The sequence below is a fragment of the Grus americana genome, chromosome 13 (assembly GCF_028858705.1).
Source record: "Grus americana isolate bGruAme1 chromosome 13, bGruAme1.mat, whole genome shotgun sequence".
In the NCBI taxonomy this organism is placed as follows: Eukaryota; Metazoa; Chordata; class Aves; order Gruiformes; family Gruidae; genus Grus; species Grus americana.
Window position 1 is genome coordinate 3,921,192 of NC_072864.1, and position 20,873 is coordinate 3,942,064.

At 42.2% G+C, this 20,873-nt stretch overlaps 2 protein-coding genes across 10 annotated transcripts in view; both read right to left on the reverse strand.

Moving 5' to 3' along the window:
- Positions 1–7,519, reverse strand: part of USP10 (ubiquitin specific peptidase 10) — a 55,772-nt gene extending 48,253 nt beyond the window's left edge. For both annotated transcript variants that reach the window (XM_054840424.1, XM_054840423.1), the window contains exon 1: positions 7,382–7,519. In XM_054840424.1, coding sequence (XP_054696399.1) covers positions 7,382–7,402 — 21 coding nt within the window. In that variant the 5' untranslated portion in view covers positions 7,403–7,519. The remainder of the gene's footprint in view (positions 1–7,381) is intronic.
- A 4,614-nt stretch (positions 7,520–12,133) lies between these two features.
- Positions 12,134–20,873, reverse strand: part of KLHL36 (kelch like family member 36) — a 98,006-nt gene continuing 89,266 nt past the window's right edge. For all 8 annotated transcript variants that reach the window (XM_054840354.1, XM_054840359.1, XM_054840353.1 and 5 more), the window contains one exon: positions 12,134–15,565. In XM_054840354.1, coding sequence (XP_054696329.1) covers positions 15,010–15,565 — 556 coding nt within the window. In that variant the 3' untranslated portion in view covers positions 12,134–15,009. The remainder of the gene's footprint in view (positions 15,566–20,873) is intronic.

A 20,873-nucleotide genomic window follows, 5' to 3' on the forward strand; every position in this document is an offset into this window, starting at 1 on the left:
ACTGTTACTAGCAGCAGCACAAAGCAAAGGAAAAAAAAATGTACATAACTGCCCTAATGCATCGTTCCAGGGCTGAACACTCATGAGAACTTGGGAAAATCTCTATTTTAAGGATACAATTATACCAAAGCACAAAACCATCACCGCCTTTACATGACAATCATTAGTACTAAATGTAATACATGTCCATTGCCTTTAATCTCCCCAGTTAAGGAAACACTGAGTATTTGGCAACATCCAAAACACAGCATGCCAGAAACTGGTATTTACAGTAGTTCGGTTTTACTCTGCAGCAACAAGGGTGACCACCACAATTCAGTAACGTGTTTGAACAAAGGTAAAGTTCAAAAGATTGAGAAAGCAAACTTGTTGACACGAGCAAACTCAACAGCTTTATTTCTTCTGCTCTAGAAGTTGACTACTGTTCTTTGACACTTTTATGATTCTGCTGCACTTACATTTTCTGTCACTTGCAATGCCAGGATGATAATTTTATGTATCTCATTCTTGCTTGTTACGAAAGCACATTAACAGCATAAACCCTTTTCTTGTTGTCTTAAGTTTTGTTAGGGGGCTTTCACTGTCTGTGATTCATTGAAGCTTAAACTTGTTAAGGGGCAACAGCATATCATCACAGCCTTTAGCTGAGAAGAAAATGAGTACTGGGAATTGCCTAAATAAGTTGTCTTTGACTTTTTTCCAACTTTATAGCAATTAACTACAGTGCTCCACAGACATTTTCAAACAGTGGCAGCCTTGGTTTTGTACCCCAAAGGCGGCAGAGGAACAGAAGGTGAGGTTTTCCACACTTATTACAGGGGTATTACAGTACTATTTCTTTCTTACTTTGGTAACAGCTAGCTATTATTAGAGACTATATGATTTAATGGATAGACTGAAGTAGAGCGGAACTCTAGAGAACTTGATTTTTCTCACAATCCAGCTGTAACTTGTGCTGACAATGGCTCTTTCTCTCTCTGCTGTATTTCCCTCTCCTTTTATCATACCTACTCATATTTAAAATGACAAGACCATCCCATATTATTTATTTAATCAATTCCTCTCCTAAGTAACATGGTCCAAAAACATTATTTGAATACAATTAATCTAATTGTCTGTTGCTACCACTAAACCAAGCAACTGAACTTTTTCTGTTTCCCTCTTCGTCCATCCTAATGCTTGCAGCAAGAATCAAAAGGATTATCAATATCTTGCCTCTATCTCCTTTCTTTTTCCCTGTCAGTCATTTCTTTAACTCTTACCTTGTAAAATAGGTTAGCTTTGAATTCACTTCCCTTTTTAAAACTTACACTCAGCCTGTTCAAACAAGAGCCATGTGTAACAGGAACTCTGCTTCACCAGACAACCGGGAGTGAGAATATCTGCAGTTTGATACCACATACAGCATCTGAAGTCTTGGTATGTTCACACAACGAAAGTTAGCACATCTGAAGTCACTCCTGTCATCCAATACCTGGTAACCCTGCCTGCGTTTTAGGAGTTTTCTATGCTAATAACAAGTGATCTTCAACCAAGTTAAAACATCTATGTATACTTTTGCAGTACAGGCTGAAGAGCAAATTATACACATGCTCCTGCTGAGATAGGTATGTGTATATGGCAAAGCTGTCAAGTACTCATGAAAATGAGAACACTACGGTTATGCTGTTAAGAATCACCATTGGTAACATATTGCTACACTACCTATAAAGGAATCCCGCTCCAACAAGACAAAACATTTTCAGGACAAAAGCCTTCAGTTCTTTGCATGAATGATATACAACTTCTGTATTTTAAGTTACACTGGTAAGTCCATTGTCAGCCTGCAGCATTCATGAGGAAAAATGAGGCAGGAAACCTGTGAATCACTACAGCAGGCTCTAAATGTTGTATGAAAAAACAAGCCCACTGCACTGAGGGAATACAGCACTGCTATTTCTGCTAGGATGTTCAGTTTAGTTCAAACAAAACAAAGAGAGTGAAGTCTTTCATACACAGAATTCTTTGAAAAAAGCCTGGTTTCTTGTATGTTTTTTTTAAATGCGTCTTTTCACACAACCTTTAGAGATATGTTCTTCTTTACAGTTTTTTACAGATAAGGCATTTTTCTCTTCCACCTCAAAGCTGAACCCGAATCGAGGGGTTTACTTTTTTAACAAAGTAAAAATGTTACAGAACCCTTAAGTGATTTTCCAGTTCGTGTTAACATTACATTCGATGGAAGCTGATCCATATCCCTTTTCTTTCATACTATAATTCCAATGCAAATAACATACAATGCTTCTCTTAAAACTTCCATACATGGTAGGAATTCACATACAAGACTATAAGCAGCAGAATTCCCAAAATCACTCTTGCATGCTTCTTTCAGTTTGTACGGCACTGACATTTGTGACTATCATAGGATCTCAAGAAAGTCTTTCTTAATTTGATGATAAGCACATGTTTTTCCATAAGGTATATGATTTAAATAAGCCTTACACAAACACTTTATTAGGGCTGCTGTGATTTAAGCTACCTCCTGCCTAACTGCAGGTGAAGAAAAACAGACGTCGTAGCATGCACTAAAGATCAATAAATCTTATGCTGTTAAACAAGGAGGAAAAGTTCTCACATTTATTTAAAGTATCAAAACCATCTGCAATTAAATTAGGTATTAGAGAGTCAAATACAAAATGAACAAGACTAATGTACTTCAAAGTTTTAGTCTATTAGAGTGTTAATGAATATATTAACATGAGTGCTAATGTAGCAAAATTCTTTAAAGTGTTTTAAAAATAATTCACACAGCACCATTATTGGGAATACTTAAAACACAGTCTTAAACGCACATGATACAATCTCATAAAATAAAAATAGGATAGAGAGTCCCAATTTTAAAATATCATATCAGACTATTCCATTATGGAGTTTTCATGTGTGTACACACACTTTCACACTTTTTTTCACCATGAAGCATAACCCTTTGTTCCATAATCCCCAGTTGTATGTTTAATGATCACACGTAAAACACTTCCATCAAAAAGAAAAACCGCAGTTCCAGCATGTTTAATTCTTTGGAAATGAACATCTACATTGCTGAAATGGCATTACAGCGACAAATGACTATAATCCAATGGCCCACGGCCAGCAACTTCTATTACAACAGATTTGGCTGTTTTGTACGACACAGCATGTTGCACGTATATCACTAAACAGAAATGACACTGCTTAGTTTACCTATAAACAAAACCCCACTTAACTTTACAAGTATTTTAACAGCTACATGAAGGGAAAAAGCAGTGTGTCTAAGCAACTGCCTACAAAAATTGGATTTATTAATAGGTAAATGGCTGGATCCGTTCTAAAAAGTCTCCGAATTAGTGCTATAGTCTAGAATGCACAGAATAAATAGCAACGTTTCACAAAAACTGTGGGTTTCATTCTATTATTTGCATGCTGCCATACAGTTCCAAATCTAAGTTCTATGTCAGTTTTCCCAGACTTCCTTTTTTTTAGTTAACCAACCCACATTCACCCACTGTACTCTGCGTGGATTCACCATTCACATTTTAGAAAGGCAAATGATACCTTCTGGCTACTTAAAACTCACAGCTTCACTGCAGCCTGAATTCCCGAGACTACGGAAGCCTAGAACTACTACTCACTCCATACGCAAAAGCTCTAGCAAAAGGACCAACCCAGCCCCCTCTGAGCAATGAAAGTGGGACTTAGAAAAAAAAAGAAAAAAAAAAGAGGGGGGGACACAACACAATAACACACAAATCCACCTTCTTCACCCCTTTAAAACACAGACCAGCAACTGAGCAGGACAGGGGAGAAGCAGCAGCTACAGCAAAATGATGCACTCAAATACCTCTCTCCAAATCCACCCATTGGCAGCCCTTGCCCAGAGCCCCCTTTCATTTCATGTTCAGGGCGCCCCTCATAGTTTTGAGTGTTTCTCAGGAACCTGACAGCTAGAATCTGCATTGCCTTCTCTCCAAATGCTTCTTTCTGCCTGTAAGGATGCTGTAACATTAGACACATCTGCACGGATGCAAGCAAGCTAGCACAAGAAATTTATCCAGCTGCATAACAACCATTTTTTTTTAAGATTATTTTTGAGACAGATCGATTTCCCAATCAAGGTCACCCACAAACATCAGGCAATACACTGCACAGACAGCACAGAACAAATGCCTACAGACTGATGTTTTTTTTGTTTTTTTTCCTTCTTCTAGAAACAGCACTGGCTTAAGGGAACATCAAACTATACCCTGCCAGGGAGCAACACTCCAAGCCAGCCATAAAAGAGGTAGTTTGCAGTGCAGTATTATTTCAGGGAGTCGGATTGCATGCCATGTTCTGAGTTCCAGTTATTCTGGTTGCCAGGCCAGACACAGGCTTGGGTGAGGATGAGCAGCTTATGAGCTGGTTCAGCTTTTTCTGAACACAAACTCTACTGGTTTTTACTTCAGCTGGGTTTTAGAGTAATACTGTACATTTTAAATGGCACTGAGTTAATTTGACACCACAGTACTAGTGAAAGAACAAAACAAGCATAAATGATTCATTCTGCTATGGTATCCTTTCTTCTGCTTAACTTGTTTTCACAAGATTTATAAGTGATGCATTCATATTAATTCTTTCTATGAAAAACAATAGGAAAAGTGGCTAAAACAACTGTTTATACAGTTCCTACAGAGTATTACTCTTTCCAAACAGGGAAATAGTTTTTAAAATGTCTTTTTTTTTTTTTTTAAGATTTTTAGATGACCCTGATGACAAATGGTTTCAACTATATCCAGTGCTAAACCAGCTCAATATCTGTAGTATCATACAAAATCCGTAGTGATACAACAGGTTTACTTCTAGCTCACCTTAATAAAAAATTATTACAGATTTTGAATATACTCAGAACACGCCCAGAAAACTGACAGCAACACTTAAATATCTCATTAAATGATTATGAAATAATGACATGGAATACAGAGGTACAAACGACCAGCAATATCTAAACTGTGCTCCCATATACTCATGCGCTTGCTGACTAGCTAGCTGGCCACCCAAAATTAATCCCCCTTTGAAAACAGACGATATGGTCATGTTTCGTGATTCATTTGTTAGAATGTGCAAACTGACTGATGAAGTATTTCTGCCCACTATTACATGAATCCATTAACTGGCAGAAATCTGACCATGCATTTTGGCTATTAGAAGAGCATGATTTTCTTAAAGACTCTTTTTTTCCCATGTGACAAAAAAATGTTTCAGTTACGGTACACTCAAATTACGGTTGCATGAAAAAACTAAGCACTTTTTGCCTAGGACTGCATTATGACATGAACGTAATGACTAAATAATGTTATTTAGTCTTGTACTCAGACTAGACAACTTTTATCAAAACTCTGTAATTTTTAATTAAGCAAACACCTGCATGTAAAACTGCAACCCTGAACTTATTTTCAGGTTCTCCATCAAAAAAAGTCCAAAACATTGTTACCTCACTATAGCACTGTATTGCTTTAGAATGTGTATTCACATAAATCTCAGAGAGCATTTAAATAAACTGTTTACATTAGGGGGGAAAAAAAATCAAAACACAAAAATAGGCTGTGTTTAATGACATGAACAAAGCATTAACTGAAAGGCATCTTAGAGATTTGCTTCTGAATTATATATAAATTTAAGCAGCAATCCTCACAAGATCTAAATATCTACCTTTCCCTATACAGGGGGTTGATTTAAAATAGTCTATGTACAAGCTATTACTAAAGATGAATTTACAGTCTAGTTTTAATTACAGCTATGCAGTGCTTCATCATAAACTAAGTCATCAGCTGAACTCTTTTTTTTGTTTAAGGTACACCAACTTCAGTACACACACAAAAATGTCCTTAATTCTTCTAAATCAAGAAAAAAGCTGCAATGAAAACCCCACTCTTTTAAAACCAACCACACGCTGCTGTCGAGTACTGAGGGGAGGGGAAAGCAGTGAGTAAAACAGCCTCCAAGTTGGACACTGAATGCTTTGATATACGTGCATTCTAACTATCATTCATTAGGGTTGTAAAAAAATGTCCAAACCTCAGTTTCCTCCACTCTGAAAGAAAAGTTGAAGGATACAAAATTTTAAAACAATTTTAAATTTGAAACAAACTCCAGAAGCTGCAACCACCCTCGGAACACCCACGTTAACAAAATCGTGTCCCTCTTTCTCTCAAACATAAAAAAATCAAGCTGGACAAGACATGTTAGGATAATTTTCACCGATTACAAACTTTTCTTTATGGAAAAATCATTGCCAGTGCCACTAGTACACAACTTTCTTACATGCGTACCTTAACCGCCCTCAGAAAAAAAACCCCACAGAATTCAGAATAAAGCATCGCCTTGTTTAAAACAAGTTTTATGAAAGATACTTTCCATCACAAAAACCACAGTTTCTTATCAAAATTATCTTTAACACGACCAAAGTTTTCTAAACTTTATTATTTGCTAAAAAAAAAAAAAAGTTGCATGAAGTCTTGCAAATAAACACCTCAGTGCTACCACACACATGGCCTGACATTTTTGCTTTGAAGCTTTTTTGGGAGAAAAACATTACAGGCAAGAAATAGTGATGTTAACTCATTCAATCATTTGCTCTAACCACACACTAGATCAGACCAGTAATCGAGCCTTTAAGTTCTAGTGAAAAGCTACCACGATTGCAGTTTGGATTTTTTATTTATTTTTTTTTACTCCGTGCACAAATCTTCTGGCTGGTTTAGTTAGTGGGATACAGGAAAACTGCACACGCATCCCCACGCATGGTAATCTTGCAACACTCAGCCCTTTGCACCCCAATGCACTGAGGTTTATGGAGTGTTTGGGCGGGGGGAGGAAGGATTAGTTTACAAATCTCCTTATTCCCTTCTCATTATAGTATCGCTTCTGTCTCTCTCCCCCTCCAAAAAAAAAAAAACAAAAAAACAAAAAACCCAAGCTATCGAGTCTCTTCTAACCATCCTCTCTTTGCAATGCCTCAGACGGGGGTACAGCACCGACTTCGCCCCGCAAAGGACTCCCGCAGGCCGCCTCCTCCTCCTCCCCTCGCTCCTTCCCCCCGGCCAAGGCGCGGTGACACCGGCCCGGCGAGGGGGCGAACCCCTGCACGCTGGGCCCCTCTGCGGGACAGTGCCGCCGCCGGGAGTGCTGGAGGCCACCGTCCCGACCGGCAGCGAAGCCCTTCCACCGCCCTGAGGAGATTCAATGAAGCTGCAGAATCACCCTGGGCCTAGTCCCGGCCACCACGCTCCCCCCCTCGGCGAGCCGCGCCGCGGGGCCCGGCCGCCCCTCGGAGCCCGTCTGGGGCCCCCGCAACACCCCGGGCCAGCAGCACGGGGGCGGCCAGTACCTGGGCGCTGTTCACGGCCATCGCGCCCCGCGTCCGTAGGGAGCTCGGCGTCTCCCAGGCGCCTCACGCTGCTGCCCCCGCCGCCGCCATCTTCTCTCTCGCACGCACCAGCCGGGCGGGCAGGCGGCACGCACTGCGCCTGCGCACAGCGCCGCCGGGGAGGGGCGGGGCAGGGCAGGAGCGCCTCTGCGCCTGCGTGCGGGCCGGGCGGCGGCGGGCGGTGGTGGCGCAGGCGCAGTGGCGGCCGAGCAGGTGGCGGGGCGGCACTGAGGCAGGGGCCTGGCGACGGGCGTTGCGGGGTGGGGCGGACGCCGCCACCCGCGGGGCCGCCTCCCTGAGGGGGGAGCTGAGCAGCCCAAAGAGGGGGGAGGAGGGCGAGGTTGCCAAAAAACTTCGCTTTCAGCCCCCAGGCATCGTCTGGGGCGGGGGAGCTGCCGTGAGGCGGGCGGCCATGAGGCCGCCGTGAGGCGGGCCGAGGCTGAGGAGAGCCTGCCGTCTCCAGAGTCAGTGGCGGGAGCTTGGTCCCACGCTGCGGGAGCTGCAGGCGTTGGCCCGGCTGAGTAACTGGGGCAAGGTAGCATGGCCGGCCCGGTGCTACCGGAGTAAGGTAGTGCCGTGCAGGAGAAATGTAGCTGAAAAAAGGCAAACGGGCAGGCTGCCCCCAAGGAATTAATGGTGGGTTCACCTCGAAGGTCTGTAAAAGGCTGCGTGCCAACGGTTGCTTCGGCAGGTGAGAAGTAGGCCATGTGCTGGTAGGTCAAAGCCATCCCACGTCTGTCCCAAATAACAAGAGTGGGAATGGGTTCAGAGTTTGTATCTGGAAAAAAATTGAGTGACTAAGCCAATCTCATGATTTTGAGAGGACTGAGTCATAACTGAATACTGAAACCCCCAGGCAAGAATCCATTAAATTAATCGCTAATTTAGTCCATATTTTCTTCCTTAAACTACTGAATCTACTTCAGTTGGGCAGTAAGTGGTAGAAAAAGCTTAACATTACTATGAAAGTTGAAGAGAAGAAAAGGAAATAAAGAACTTTGTGTCTTTGGCTGTTCGGAGAGGAGCTTCACAGAAAGTGGAAAGAAGATGCGCGCATCTCCCTCCGATAAGGACATTTCCCTTTCATTTTATGAAGTGCAACGCTTAATGTGTGCTCATGACAGTAAATGATTTTCTGTATCAGCTCCTGTCCTTGCAGCTGACACACCCTGCTGCCGCTCCCTTTCTTTTGTTTCTAGCAAGTGTTGCTCTTCTGTCCCAAGGCAGAGACCTAGCAGGCTGTTTAATATTAAAAGAGACAAACAAAAAAGGGGAGACAAATGTATAGGCTTTTTGCATACAGCATTTCAAACATCTGAAACCCCCTCTCCCCTTGGGAGTCTAATTTACAAGGTAAATAATGGAGTGAAAACCTTTACATAGTTAATCTGGTTGAAGGCAAAATTCCCTTCTGCCGACAATACTGCCTAAGTAAACTGTTTTTGCTGGAAAGGCTGCCCCTTCAAATGGCTGAAAATACAAATGAGCACAGTGCCTCCCGCCTGAAAACCAGTTATATCAAATGTAATACTGTTAAAAGCCATAGCTGATGGTGAAAACTGACGTGGGCAGAGAGGATGTTGCTATCTCATAGTTTGGCAATGTTTAAAACACCTTCAATTTTATCCTGTCTTAACACAGTTTCATTGTAAAGTCTGTTAACATTTTACCACAATATTTTGTAATAATGTATGGTTTTTAAGTTTTATTGTAGTAGCATGCTTTGAAGAAACTTACCTGCTGGAAAGTTTCCACCTCAGTTCTTACCATTCATTTTTTCTATTGTTAGTGGTCTGTTATTGCATTACTGCTTACTGCATTGCACAACTCAGTTTTCTTCTATCCTTTGTGCCAGTGGCCATGAATTACAGCTCCCAAACAACATGTTGCTTTTCCGACTTCAAAACAGTGGTGCTATATTTTTCTTTCTTTATTTGCACGTTCTTAAGATTCACAGAGTAACGTAATGTTCCTAACAGCACGGTACTGACTTAATTATTTTGTGATCAACAACAAATGAGGTCCATGGCTATGGAAATAAGAAAGGATCATCTGGCACTGGCTAGTAAGCTGGATAAACTCCCAAGTTAGCTGCCTCCCAGTAACTACTCTAATTGTTCTTATCCTACTATAAATGCAAAGTCCTCGGGAATGGCTCACCCTTCCATACCATACTCCTCATGATTTCACTAGATCATAAGACCTGTGCTCATGACAGTGCCCAGGAGGTGAAGCGACTGGTGGGACCCACACCCCTGTTCTCTCAGGGGCAGAGGGGAATACCTTCCTGTGGTGTTGCAAGAACTGGTTTTTCACTGCGGAAGGTTTATTGCTGTCCACGTAAAACTTCCTCCTAGTGCCCAGAGCTTTGGGAGCTCTGGACACTTTTGTACAGAACATCTCAATAGTTTCTAGGTACAATAACGGCTTTGCTGCTTTTCCAGTCATTCTGGTAATGAGATTCAACTGGGAAGGAAAAAAAAACCAGTCAGTACTACACTGTGTTTTGGTGTTTCATTCCAAAGATGCATTAATGCAAACTTGACTTCAAACTCCATATTCCTAAATTTGCTGAAAATTTGTAACAAGTGCATTTAATTTGTCAATATAAGGAACTTAAGCATTGACTAGTTCAAGTTAACCTGAAACAAATTTGAAGTCTGGACAAGCCTTTAGTAGATTGTGTGGATGCTTGACTCAATATGTTCTGTGGTTCAATTAACTATGCAGACCTTTTAGCTGAATTATTGTGACTTATTCATCCTTATCTTAAATACGAGCCTTCTCTCTTCTCACGCAATCATGTATTTTAGGGCCACAGTCTCAAAAGAACCTGCAAGTCTCTATCTCACCTTCCTTTCACGTTCTGTCACCAAACCTATCACGATAAAAACAAAGGTACATTTTTTTCCCAAAGCTACTCTGACTTCCAGAAAGAGCCTATAAGATGCTGAAAAAATGCATGTGGTATCAGCAAATCCGCTTGCACTTACTCATGGAGTTACCACCAGGGAGAAGGAAACTGGAAGTAGTGGGCGCTTCTCTGTGCTCTGGCACAGCACAGTGACAGAGTATCTCCACCCCGACTGGGGATGCATCGGCCCTCACCAGGTCCGTAACACAACTCACTAAGTTCATGAAGGTCTAATTAGCTTCTCACTCATCATTACATTCATGAGAACTGAAATATGACAAGAAACTGAAAGAAAATAATATATAAAGCTTTTTTTTTTTTTCCCCTCTCCATAGAAAGTTCTTATTGGTCAGAGGTTCATCAAGACATATCAGCAAGATAAGAATCACAATTAGAATTGAGACTTTTTTTTTCCCCTGCAAGCTAAATTGCTTCTCAAAAAGAGTACTAAAGGTTAAATTATTTATTTAAATTATCTAGACACGAGACACTTAAGAATACTGAATCCTAAACAGCAGCGTTTGGAAGAAAGCAGTCTGATCTCTTATGCAGACAGTCAGGCACATTTTTCTCAATTGAAGATTTCAACTTGAGAACAAAAATATTTCCAGCTTCTTTCTCAAGCCTTCAAAACAACTGCATCTCACACCACAGTGTAATTTTCCCTCAGGGTATCTCAAGGGATTTATGTTATCTAACGTCAGCGTTACAAGCAGCAGCTCCTTGACATGCTGATGCCAAGATACAGGCATGCAAGTGTGGGAAGAGAAAACCTGAGGTTTTGGGTAGCTGTTTTGTGTCAGGTAAAACGAGCTTTCCTCGGAATTTGGCAATAGGAGCCTTTTTAAAAATGAGGTAGAGCAGTAGTTATTTTTCCCCAGGGCAGGAAGAAAGAGCTGTGCTTCCTGACAAGAAGATGTTTTACAAAGCTTACAGATGAAGGCAGCGGCAGGTACAGGTGCAGGAGCCAGGCCCGTTCCCTAAGAGCACAGGCCAGGATACGCCTTTTCTCTACCAATCTCAGTTACTCACCGAGAGGGCTGTTCAGACCTCGGAAATCCACGTAGAAATCCACTCGTGTCATATGGATTCTCCCTTTCATTTTTGAATTTCACAAAGCAGTTCAGCACTTGGGAGCTCGAGTTACTTTCAAGCACCGCGTGCTATCTACTAACACTTCCCGAGCGATGATAAGCCACTTCTGGGTACGCAGCATCCAAAATCCAGGGGCGCTCTGCCAGACCCTGCTTTTAGCAATGCTTACTACTGTGGCTCTCATAGGTGCAAACTTTAATCATTTGTTCCTTTAATAATGGAAAAACGCTTACGGCAACAACAGGTACGATACCCCAGTGGCCTCTGATAACAGGAGAGATGTCGCACCTATAGCCTCTGGTATTGAAGGGATGTAAATGGACCAGGAAAAATGAAGCTTACTTTGATGACTACTGAGGGTCTATTTTGCCTATGCAATTAAGTTTAACGTTACGAAGTCATAACCGGGTTTATCTACTCCCCATTAAATACTATCTTTGAAGCCACTGTAGGCTGGATTGGGTCTTTTGTGCAAAAAACGTGAAAAGTAATTTCTGCCCGTCTGGTTTGGAATGTGATGCAGAGAAGGTAGATTAGCCAAGAAAGTTATATTTCTACTTCATATTCTTACTTTTAGCTTCTGCCAAATGTTTCCACCATTATCAATGCCACCTAAAAATAATTACAAAATTACTTCTTTCCAATTTATCAAAAAGGAAAACCTCCATTAAATCAATTCACAAGTCAGACAGTGATGAATACAATATTCTAAACTGGATTTATTGTTTCCAGACATTAATGTAATACCTAAACACATTAAAAGGGGGGATATCGTAACAAGCAACCCATTAACAGAAACAAAGCAAGTCTTTGAAACTTTTGTTCTATACTTACACATGAAAATGTCCCAAAAAGTTAAGTAGTTGTCAGTCAACATAGCAAGGATCTCAGATATAAAAAAACCCAAACAACTCATGAATGAGTTTGTCATAACAAAAATGTTTGGTTTTGTTTCTTTTTATTTATTTTTAGGATAAAAAAGAGTAACTATTACCTCATGCAGTGTACAAAGGCTTTAAAACAAATCTATTAATGCAAATGAAAGACTAGCTCCTGAGGCTTTTTTTTTTTTTAATATATATAAAAAAAACCCTCAAGGAGTTTCACAAAATTAATTTCAACTAGTTTTCTTAAATCCTTTCTTAGCACTGAAGGAGAAACCTGTAACTTCCTTGCACTCCAGAAATTTATTCAGAGGTACCTCTTTCAACACAAATATGTTCTTGTAATATATCTAAGAGTTCTTTAATTTACAAGAGCTTCAAATTAAATTAAGTGCAAAAATGTTTTCTTAGTGTTTTCCAATTATTGAAGTAAATAGTTGGAGGGGGAAAAAAAAAGGGCAGGTAGCAGGTATCAACTGTCTGTCCATCAGATGGGGGGAAAAAAAAGGGGGGCAAATCTGAAATACACGATTATGGTGCACAAGGGAGTTGTGGAAGAAGTAACAGCAACAACCAACAGTTCCTCAGCAGAACTTTAAACCAAAGCCCTTGAAATCCACTCAGCAGATCACCAATAGCTGAAAATAAAGCGTGTTTATTAGCACGTCTGGCGAGCTGGACTATCGGGGAAGAGGCGGTACAACAGTCGCAATTATAGCTGACTGCCTGACAATGCTGAGAATGTAAATGCTGCTCCAACAGCTGCACCGCATCCCAACCAACTACACAAAGACAGAAAGATCCATCAAATGATGAGTTCCTGACGGCAACAACGGGGTCACAATTACAGAGCAGTAGCTTCTATAGTAAATAATATAATATATGGCAAACAAGAGACTGAGTTAGCAAAATGCGTTATATAAAAGTATAAAAGTTGTTTTTAAAAACTTTCTAAAAATTTCATTTGGGAAGGAGGAATATGAATCTGTGGCCTGGCATTATTACAATAACTGAAGTGGTTGTATCAGATTGCTGGTGATCGACTTCTTGCAAATCAGAGGTGGAGTTGTAAAACGCCCCAGGGTGAATGCCTGAAAGCTGGCCAGACAGTCGGGGAATTTTATTATCTGCAGCAGAATCAGCTGTGTTTGTAGAGGGTGGACTAACACTTAGGTCAGAAATCTCTTTACTTGGTATGCAAAGGATAGTTTGACACAGAGGATTTAAGAGATGATTTTCAGTTCAGTCCTACTGTCTGGGTCCCAAACAGAGTCCCAACTATATTTTGGGTTTCTTCCTTTTGAGTCTGGCTGGCTGGGGAAGGCGTTCGGTTCCATGCCCCATGAGCTGTGGCTTCAAGTCCCCACCAACTGCATCAGAAAAGGCTATGCTCATGAAAATACATTTTGAACTTGGGGGGGGAAAAAAAAAAAGAGAAAGAAAGAGAGAAAAGGAGGAGAAAGAGAAAAAAAAAAAAAGACGAAAGTATGAGCTGTTAGCTCAGGTAAAAAAAACCCAAGTTGCTGTTCTTCAGGATTACCGAATCCCAATTAATCATCCTCAGTTATTAAGATTTTTGACAGCAGACAAGTCTGGTATGGGCCCCTGCTCACACTGGCTACTAGCCGTGACCACTGTGAGGTTCGAGTTAAACTAATCCCAGCTTTTACAGCCTGGTAGGGCTGGGGGGACATCTTGTTTCAAGTTCAGCTGAAGGATCCTGCCATTTCTCCCCACCGTCATGCTGTTCAGCAAAACCCAGACTCACAGTGAGCTCTATCAGTTGCATCTCCTTTGAAGCCCAAGGCAAAGTGTACAGCTTCCATCCAAATCCTCAAATCTTCTTTCAAGTTCTTCGATAGATTTCCCCCCCCTCATTCTGGGGCATGTTTTAAAGCCTAAGAAAAACTTAATGTTGTGTTTATATATGAAAAGAGCCACAATGAGGGATGCAAAAGTCACCTCACCTTTTCCAGATTTCAAAATTCACCATGGTATCAATCCAAGCCCAAGTCAATCCCATCTATTCTTTAGCCACAAAGGAAGGTTGTCTTCATCCTAAGGGTACAGTGGAGTTATTTGCTCTTCAAACTGATCTGACCTGCATTCACCAAAAGCAAGGTTCCCTTTGAACACTCATGTGTTCCAGAAATCTGACACTAACAACTCAAGAACGTATTGTAAATGAAATTTAACATTACAAAAATTCAAGATTTACAACATGGAAGATTAATTTCATTTTTTCTTAGCAGTTGCTTCTGAACTCCTTTGAACTGCTCTGTAACTTCAAACCCAACACTTACTACTCTGCCTCCTCCCCCTTGACATTATCGTCTCAGCCACAGATTCAACCTTATTTTAAAAAAGTTGATACAATACAATGTACGTGGAAATGCCATGAACCACAGAAGTAAAAGACTAAGCCTTAACATTCAGGAGAGCAATGTAACCTCTCCTGCCATATCACCCCTTATATAGTAGGAGGGCTTTTTTTGTTGTTGTTTCTTTTGTTGTTTTTACCTTAAACATGAGCTTAATCCAAAAAACCACATTCAACTGTACATTTTGTGAGGCTTCAGAAGATGCCTCCCCCCCACCCTCACCCCTTTAAAAAGAAAGAATCAAGGTTAGATAGAAATGATTAAATACAAGGTTCTTTTGGAGTCCACCATCAAAGGATGGTTATCCAGAACTAGTCATCTTCCTCGATCTTGATGTTTTTTTGTTTTCGTCTTTTTCTTTTTGTCCTCTGTTTTGGGTTTCAATGCACAGACACACGCCGACACACCAGCAATCGCCTTGGGTAAGTCAGTTCCCTTGTACCACTTATTTTTCTCCTTATCATAAACCTGGACTGTTTTGGAGAAGACTGTTTCTTCCCAGCTGTAGCCTCCGAGGATATAAATCTTGCCTTCCCAAACTGCCACCCCTGACTCGCTGTTCGCTTGCAAGAGAGGAGCAACTCTGGTCCACTGGTTACATTGAGGGCTGTATGACTCCACGCTGAGAATGTCAAAACGAGCCATGGTTTCTATGTTGTCATCGCTGCCACCGATGGAGTAGATATTGTCCTGTAAGGTGCACATGCTGTGCCACCCTCGGGCAGTGATCATCGGCCTCTTCTCCTCCCAAACATCCGTGCGGTAATCGTAACAGAGCAGGTTTTTTCTATAGGGGCCAATTTGGTAATCGTGGCCTCCTGAAATGTAGACAAATTCCTTGTAGACTGTTCCAGCGTGGCCGTAGGTAAACCTAGAACAGGCAAACAGAACCAATCTGACTTAGTACTGGGGGATTTTATCAAGATACACAAGCATTCAACAAAGACCGGTACTAAAGAAGAAAATAAACAGTAACTAAAGACAGAAGAATCCCTAATCCTGTTAGTTACCCAGTAACTATTCTTATTCATACTGCTTCACCCTGCGCTGCAGAGCGCTAAGGTACGACAGTCACTCGTTAAGGCATCCTTTTCGTACCTGGTCGCTACAGAGCGCTAAGGTATGACAATCACTTTTTAAGGCATCCTCTACAGTGTGTCATACAACAGAGGTAGCCCATCCTGCTCTAGTTGGCATGGCCTCCACTCCCATTTTCCTGCGCCAGTGCTCGGGTTGGATCAGTCTGAGAGGGCCAGAGAGGAAAAAATCCACATCTCAGCAAGGGTTTCTATGACAGAAAGAGGAAATAATCATGATACCCCTCAGACTTACCAGTAGCGATTAACCAAGAAACACCAACAAGAAAACTACTGCTGCCTTCCCCTTCCACAGCTTTGGGATCATGAATCCACCGGTGTTCACAGCCCGGTTTATCTGCAGTCACAATACACGTGGTGGTATTTTCACAAGCTATCCATCTGTTCTACCACTTCTGCTGTGCAGGTGGTAACTTCCTTGGTCACCCCAAGACATTGATATCTCAGTCAATCATAGATCAGAGTCCACGTTTGAAGTAAGACAAAAAGAGATGGTAGAAACCAACGTCATGCATGCTGCTTCCACAGGGCAGAGAGAACTCCCCTTTGATCAGCTATAATAAAGCCACTACAAACCTGATTCTTGAAGCTGCTCTTAACTTCACACTAGGATATTCCTGACCAAATCCCTCTGAGCTCTCAGAAGTGGAATGCTAAGGTGAGGGACAGCCTCAGCTTCTGGGAACATACCCTTCCTGCACGTGCCTGTTCTGGTTTTGGGTGCAAGGGTGTCAAAAGATGTAGCTGCAGCACCAGCCACAGCAAACTGGCTCACACACTGCTACAAAGAGCCCAAACAATTTAATACCCATAGGGCTGCAGAGCAATATAATCATCACGCTGCACTCACGACCGTCTGCTACCATCCTTTGTAGTCAAGGACTCAAGACAACTCAATGTCTATAGCAGACAAACCTACGTTAACATTACTTTAGCCTGGAATGCTTTTGAACCATGCCTGAACATGCTTGAAACTCAATGTGGATAGAACCTTGAGCTGTTTTTGTTTCACACAGTAATAGTTTCTCTCAGCTACAAACGGTATCATAACTTCTTCCACACACCTAAGTGCCAAGCGCTTTTGTGCCAAGGGAAAAGGTGGAATAGAAAAGAAAAGAAAACCCACATTTACCCTGAAAGCACAATACTTCTGAGAAAAGCTAAAAGATGTTTATTATTCCAGATGCCTACTGAAGCTTCTGATCCCTGACCAGTGTCTGAATCAGATATTTTAACAGGCTCCTGCTACAACAAATAGAAAAATCCTTGACACGCTTGGCCTAAGGATGCTGGTGGCCAGGACAGACCTTGCAACTACAGGGGCTGGAGCACCATCCCTGGAGACCTTGAGAAGATAACTTCAAAACTGTACTGCTTCTTAGCCACTCAGGAAAAAGAAAGAAAGGAAGGAGGGGAAGAAAAAAAAAAAAAAAAGAGGACTAAAGGCACAATTATGAGACTTTATCCAGAAAGGCAACTCAAAAATTCCACAGCTTACAACCTGCCTAACCATGGAAGCACATAACTCATGCTTGGTGCTTCTGTTTGACACGAAGTGCCCTGAGCGCAGGCACTCCAGCTTTCGCACCTGCCAGAAATGCTATGGCAGGGGTAGTGTACACAGATGCTGCTCTACCTCATTTGTGGTCTCCTACGGACAAGAACTGGAGCATATGTCTCCAGTGCCACCCACTCTGCTTGGTGGAGTCTTTGCTTCTCAATATACACAGGAATAGGTCTTAAAAAGTAGATTACCTAGCTGGGAAGTAGGATGGACGTGAATTCATTTCCTTTCTCAAGCTGCACTTGATTTTAAGGCCACATCTAACCAGCAAGCTACCTGGAGGATGTGCAGCACACTCCACTGTGGAGGCCGTAGCAAAGAGACGGTTTTGAGGAGTCGGAGAAGAGTGCAACGCCACTGAATCCCACACAAAGCCCAGCATTATTGTACTGCTGATAGCAGTCACGGTACAGTCAGCATTTGGGAGAGGGGGAAGACCGTAACTGAAGAAAAACTTGAGTGACCTTTGGAGAAGCAGGTTGAATGCTTTCCTACACTAACTGGAAAGTGGAATTCTGTACAGGGAAGCGAACAATAGACATTTCCTCTCAAGCACATGCATGCAGTCTAGCGTAGACAGCTACAGAAAAAGCACCAATGCTTTTCTTTTTTTGCATCAATGAATGGGTACGTCTAGTGAACAGCAATAGCTGCAAGAGTAATTTGAAAGAGGCAATCATTTCTGAAGCATCAAATCGACCATCAATTTGTTGATGTCCACTATCGGGAAATTACCCACTGAAATATGCTAGAGGTGTTTCACTTTGCAATTTTGGATGAGCTTTTCAGAAATCAGGCACAGACCCTGCTTCACATTAATAGAAACCTGCATGAAATGTAATGCACAACTTGCAAACAATCAATAAGAATCCTTTCTGCAAGCCCTGTGGTTTAAACAGGGCATTTCTAAACGTGCAACAGAACAGGACACTTGAATACAGTGGGTCCAGACATCCTCCGACAGAAAGCATCTAGTATTTTGGCAGCCTTATCTCTAAAAGTAGCCAGGAAAAGAAGCATTAAGGAGAAAGAAGTTTTGATTCAGAACATCTGCTAGAGCCAGCTGCCGATTTTTAATAACTTACCTAGATACGATGCTGCAAAAATTACAGTTTCTGACGCGGTAACACCATTCAGTAAATGCTATAAAATCTACCATTTATTTTCTTAAACAGAAGAACACTTGGCCTAACACAACAAAGCTTTGGTTATCCCCAACTCCAACCAAAGTCCAGGCAAGCTGTGGTTGTTCTGGATTTCGGTGTCCACTTGTTGCAAGCCTGCGAGATTATTCATGACACAACTAGCAGAGGAGACACCATCATTCGTTAACCTGTTCCAACACATTTCCTCATACAACTGCTTTCAATTGTTCTGCCAAACTTTAACCTAGAGCCACTCAATTAATTTCAATGATGTCTGCAGCAGACTTTTTCATGGTCTATTCAAGGTGAGGACACATTGCACAAAACCTCTGCTCCACCAAGCTTGTCAGCCACCGCTGCTCCCTTCCGGGCTAGAAACTACAGTGGCAACTGCTCCCAGAGAGTCTGGGGAAATGGTGAAAAGAATACAGGACCTCTCTGAAGAATGGGAAAGGCATCCCACAGCCAAGGACCCTAATGAGAGTCAGGCAAAATCCACTTGTAGCAAACTTGGACTGGGTCCACCCTTTAGATAGCTTGGCTGAAGTTTTCCACGTTAAGCATCTGCCTCGAGACGCTGTGTTTTCTTCTCCAGTAAGACAGCATTATTTCAGTCAAAACAGCTCAGCTCCTTCCAAGAAAGCAGTGAGGCAAAACAACGTGCTGTTTTGACCGTGTTGGGGTGGGAAGGGGCTGGGGGGAGATGAAAAAGAACTTGCAAAGCTTCTCCTCAGAGGAGCATGACTGCGCCTGCGTACCGCAGCACGGACACAGGATTTGGCAGCAGACAGGAGGCATGTGCATTCAAGGACGCAACCATTGCCTTTCCCCTGAAAATCTCCACACGCATGGCAAGCTATAACCCTTGGGAAGAAAAAAAAAAAAACAAACCAACAAACCAAAACCATTTTCTGGATGTTCAGAGTAGAAGCTTTAACAAATATAACCTCAGAGTCCAAGCCCACACAGCTCAAATCAAACTACGCAAGCCTACACCCCAGAATGACCTCAGATGTGACTATCACTGCAGGGAACAGTCTTCCAGGCAGTCGCTGGCTTAGAGCGGTCCGAAACACCACCAGAGCTGCGGGCAGGGAGCCTGTTCTGGTGGCTGTGCCCCCCAAGAGGGCAAAAAAAACCTGCACGTGTTCTCTTCAGAGAAGATGACAGAAAAATGCAGGAAACAAGGCAGCTATGTTGGGACTTGTCCCTGCTTTCAGAAGGTTTCTTTCTGTTGTCGACCTCTATGCTGATTTTAGCCTTTCAGCCTTTTGCAACCTGCATAAAGTTCTTTTAACTTCATTTCTTCTGTGCAGAAAAACAGCTGTTGCTAACAACATACTGCCCAACGTGAGAGTTCTCAACCACAAGAAAGAGGGCTGAAAAGACAGAAAATCTGAATGCACTACGTGTCCATTAAGATCCAACTAAAGACATATTAACGTGCAAGAGAGCAGCTACGTGGAAAAGTGGGAAACTGGGAAACTATCTAGTTTACTACACAGCTGCACAAGCACCTGAACTGGCACAAGGGACAGTTGGCACAGGACAAGGACAGAGCCGGCAGCAAGAGAGGCCACAGAACTATTTCTTCAGGATGCAGCAGTAACTTAAAATAGTCGCTGTGTTACAGCCTAGCCCTGCAGTTTAGCAACCAGCTAAGTCGATGCAAGTGGGGTCTATCCCATAAAGGGGGCTTTCGCCTAGTCCAAGCAGATCAGCTAGGCAATCTAATAAAAAAATAACACCCCTCTGCCCGCGTCAAAGTTCACTTTTAAATGCCGCAGCTGCAAAATTCCCAAAGCCAACCCATTTCTGTGAGCTGTTATTGGGATCTCCCAGGTCAACCCAGTGACCAGAAGGGCTTAGGAACTGGAGATACTCGGACACAGCTTCCTAGGAAGGACTGTGCTGTTTAGCCTCAACTGCTAGATCTGCCTATGTGAGCAGAAATAAAACGGAAAATAAGCATCCTGCTCCTGAAGAGCACTCGAGCCCAGCTGCTAGCCTGGATCAGACTCGCATTGCAGCACCTGCCCAAAATAGAATCGGGCAACAGGCTTCTCTGCCTTCACTGGCTGCCTATGGCTCGGCAGCTAAGGGAATAAGGGAAAAAACCCCTGATCTCTCAAATCAAATTGCAAGTATCTTGCTTGTGATGCCACTAAGAAAGCAAGCACTGCTGCTGAAGCTGCAAGTTTCAGACATCATGAAAATACCACTCGTATAGCCAATACTCCTGTAATTTCCATGAACGTGAAATATCACTAAACCTGTTTGCAAATGAAATGCTCTTGTACCATTCTTACGAAGTCACTACTCAAACATTGATTCAAGATAGGAGCAATGTCCTGTGCTGCTGTTACAAGAGCA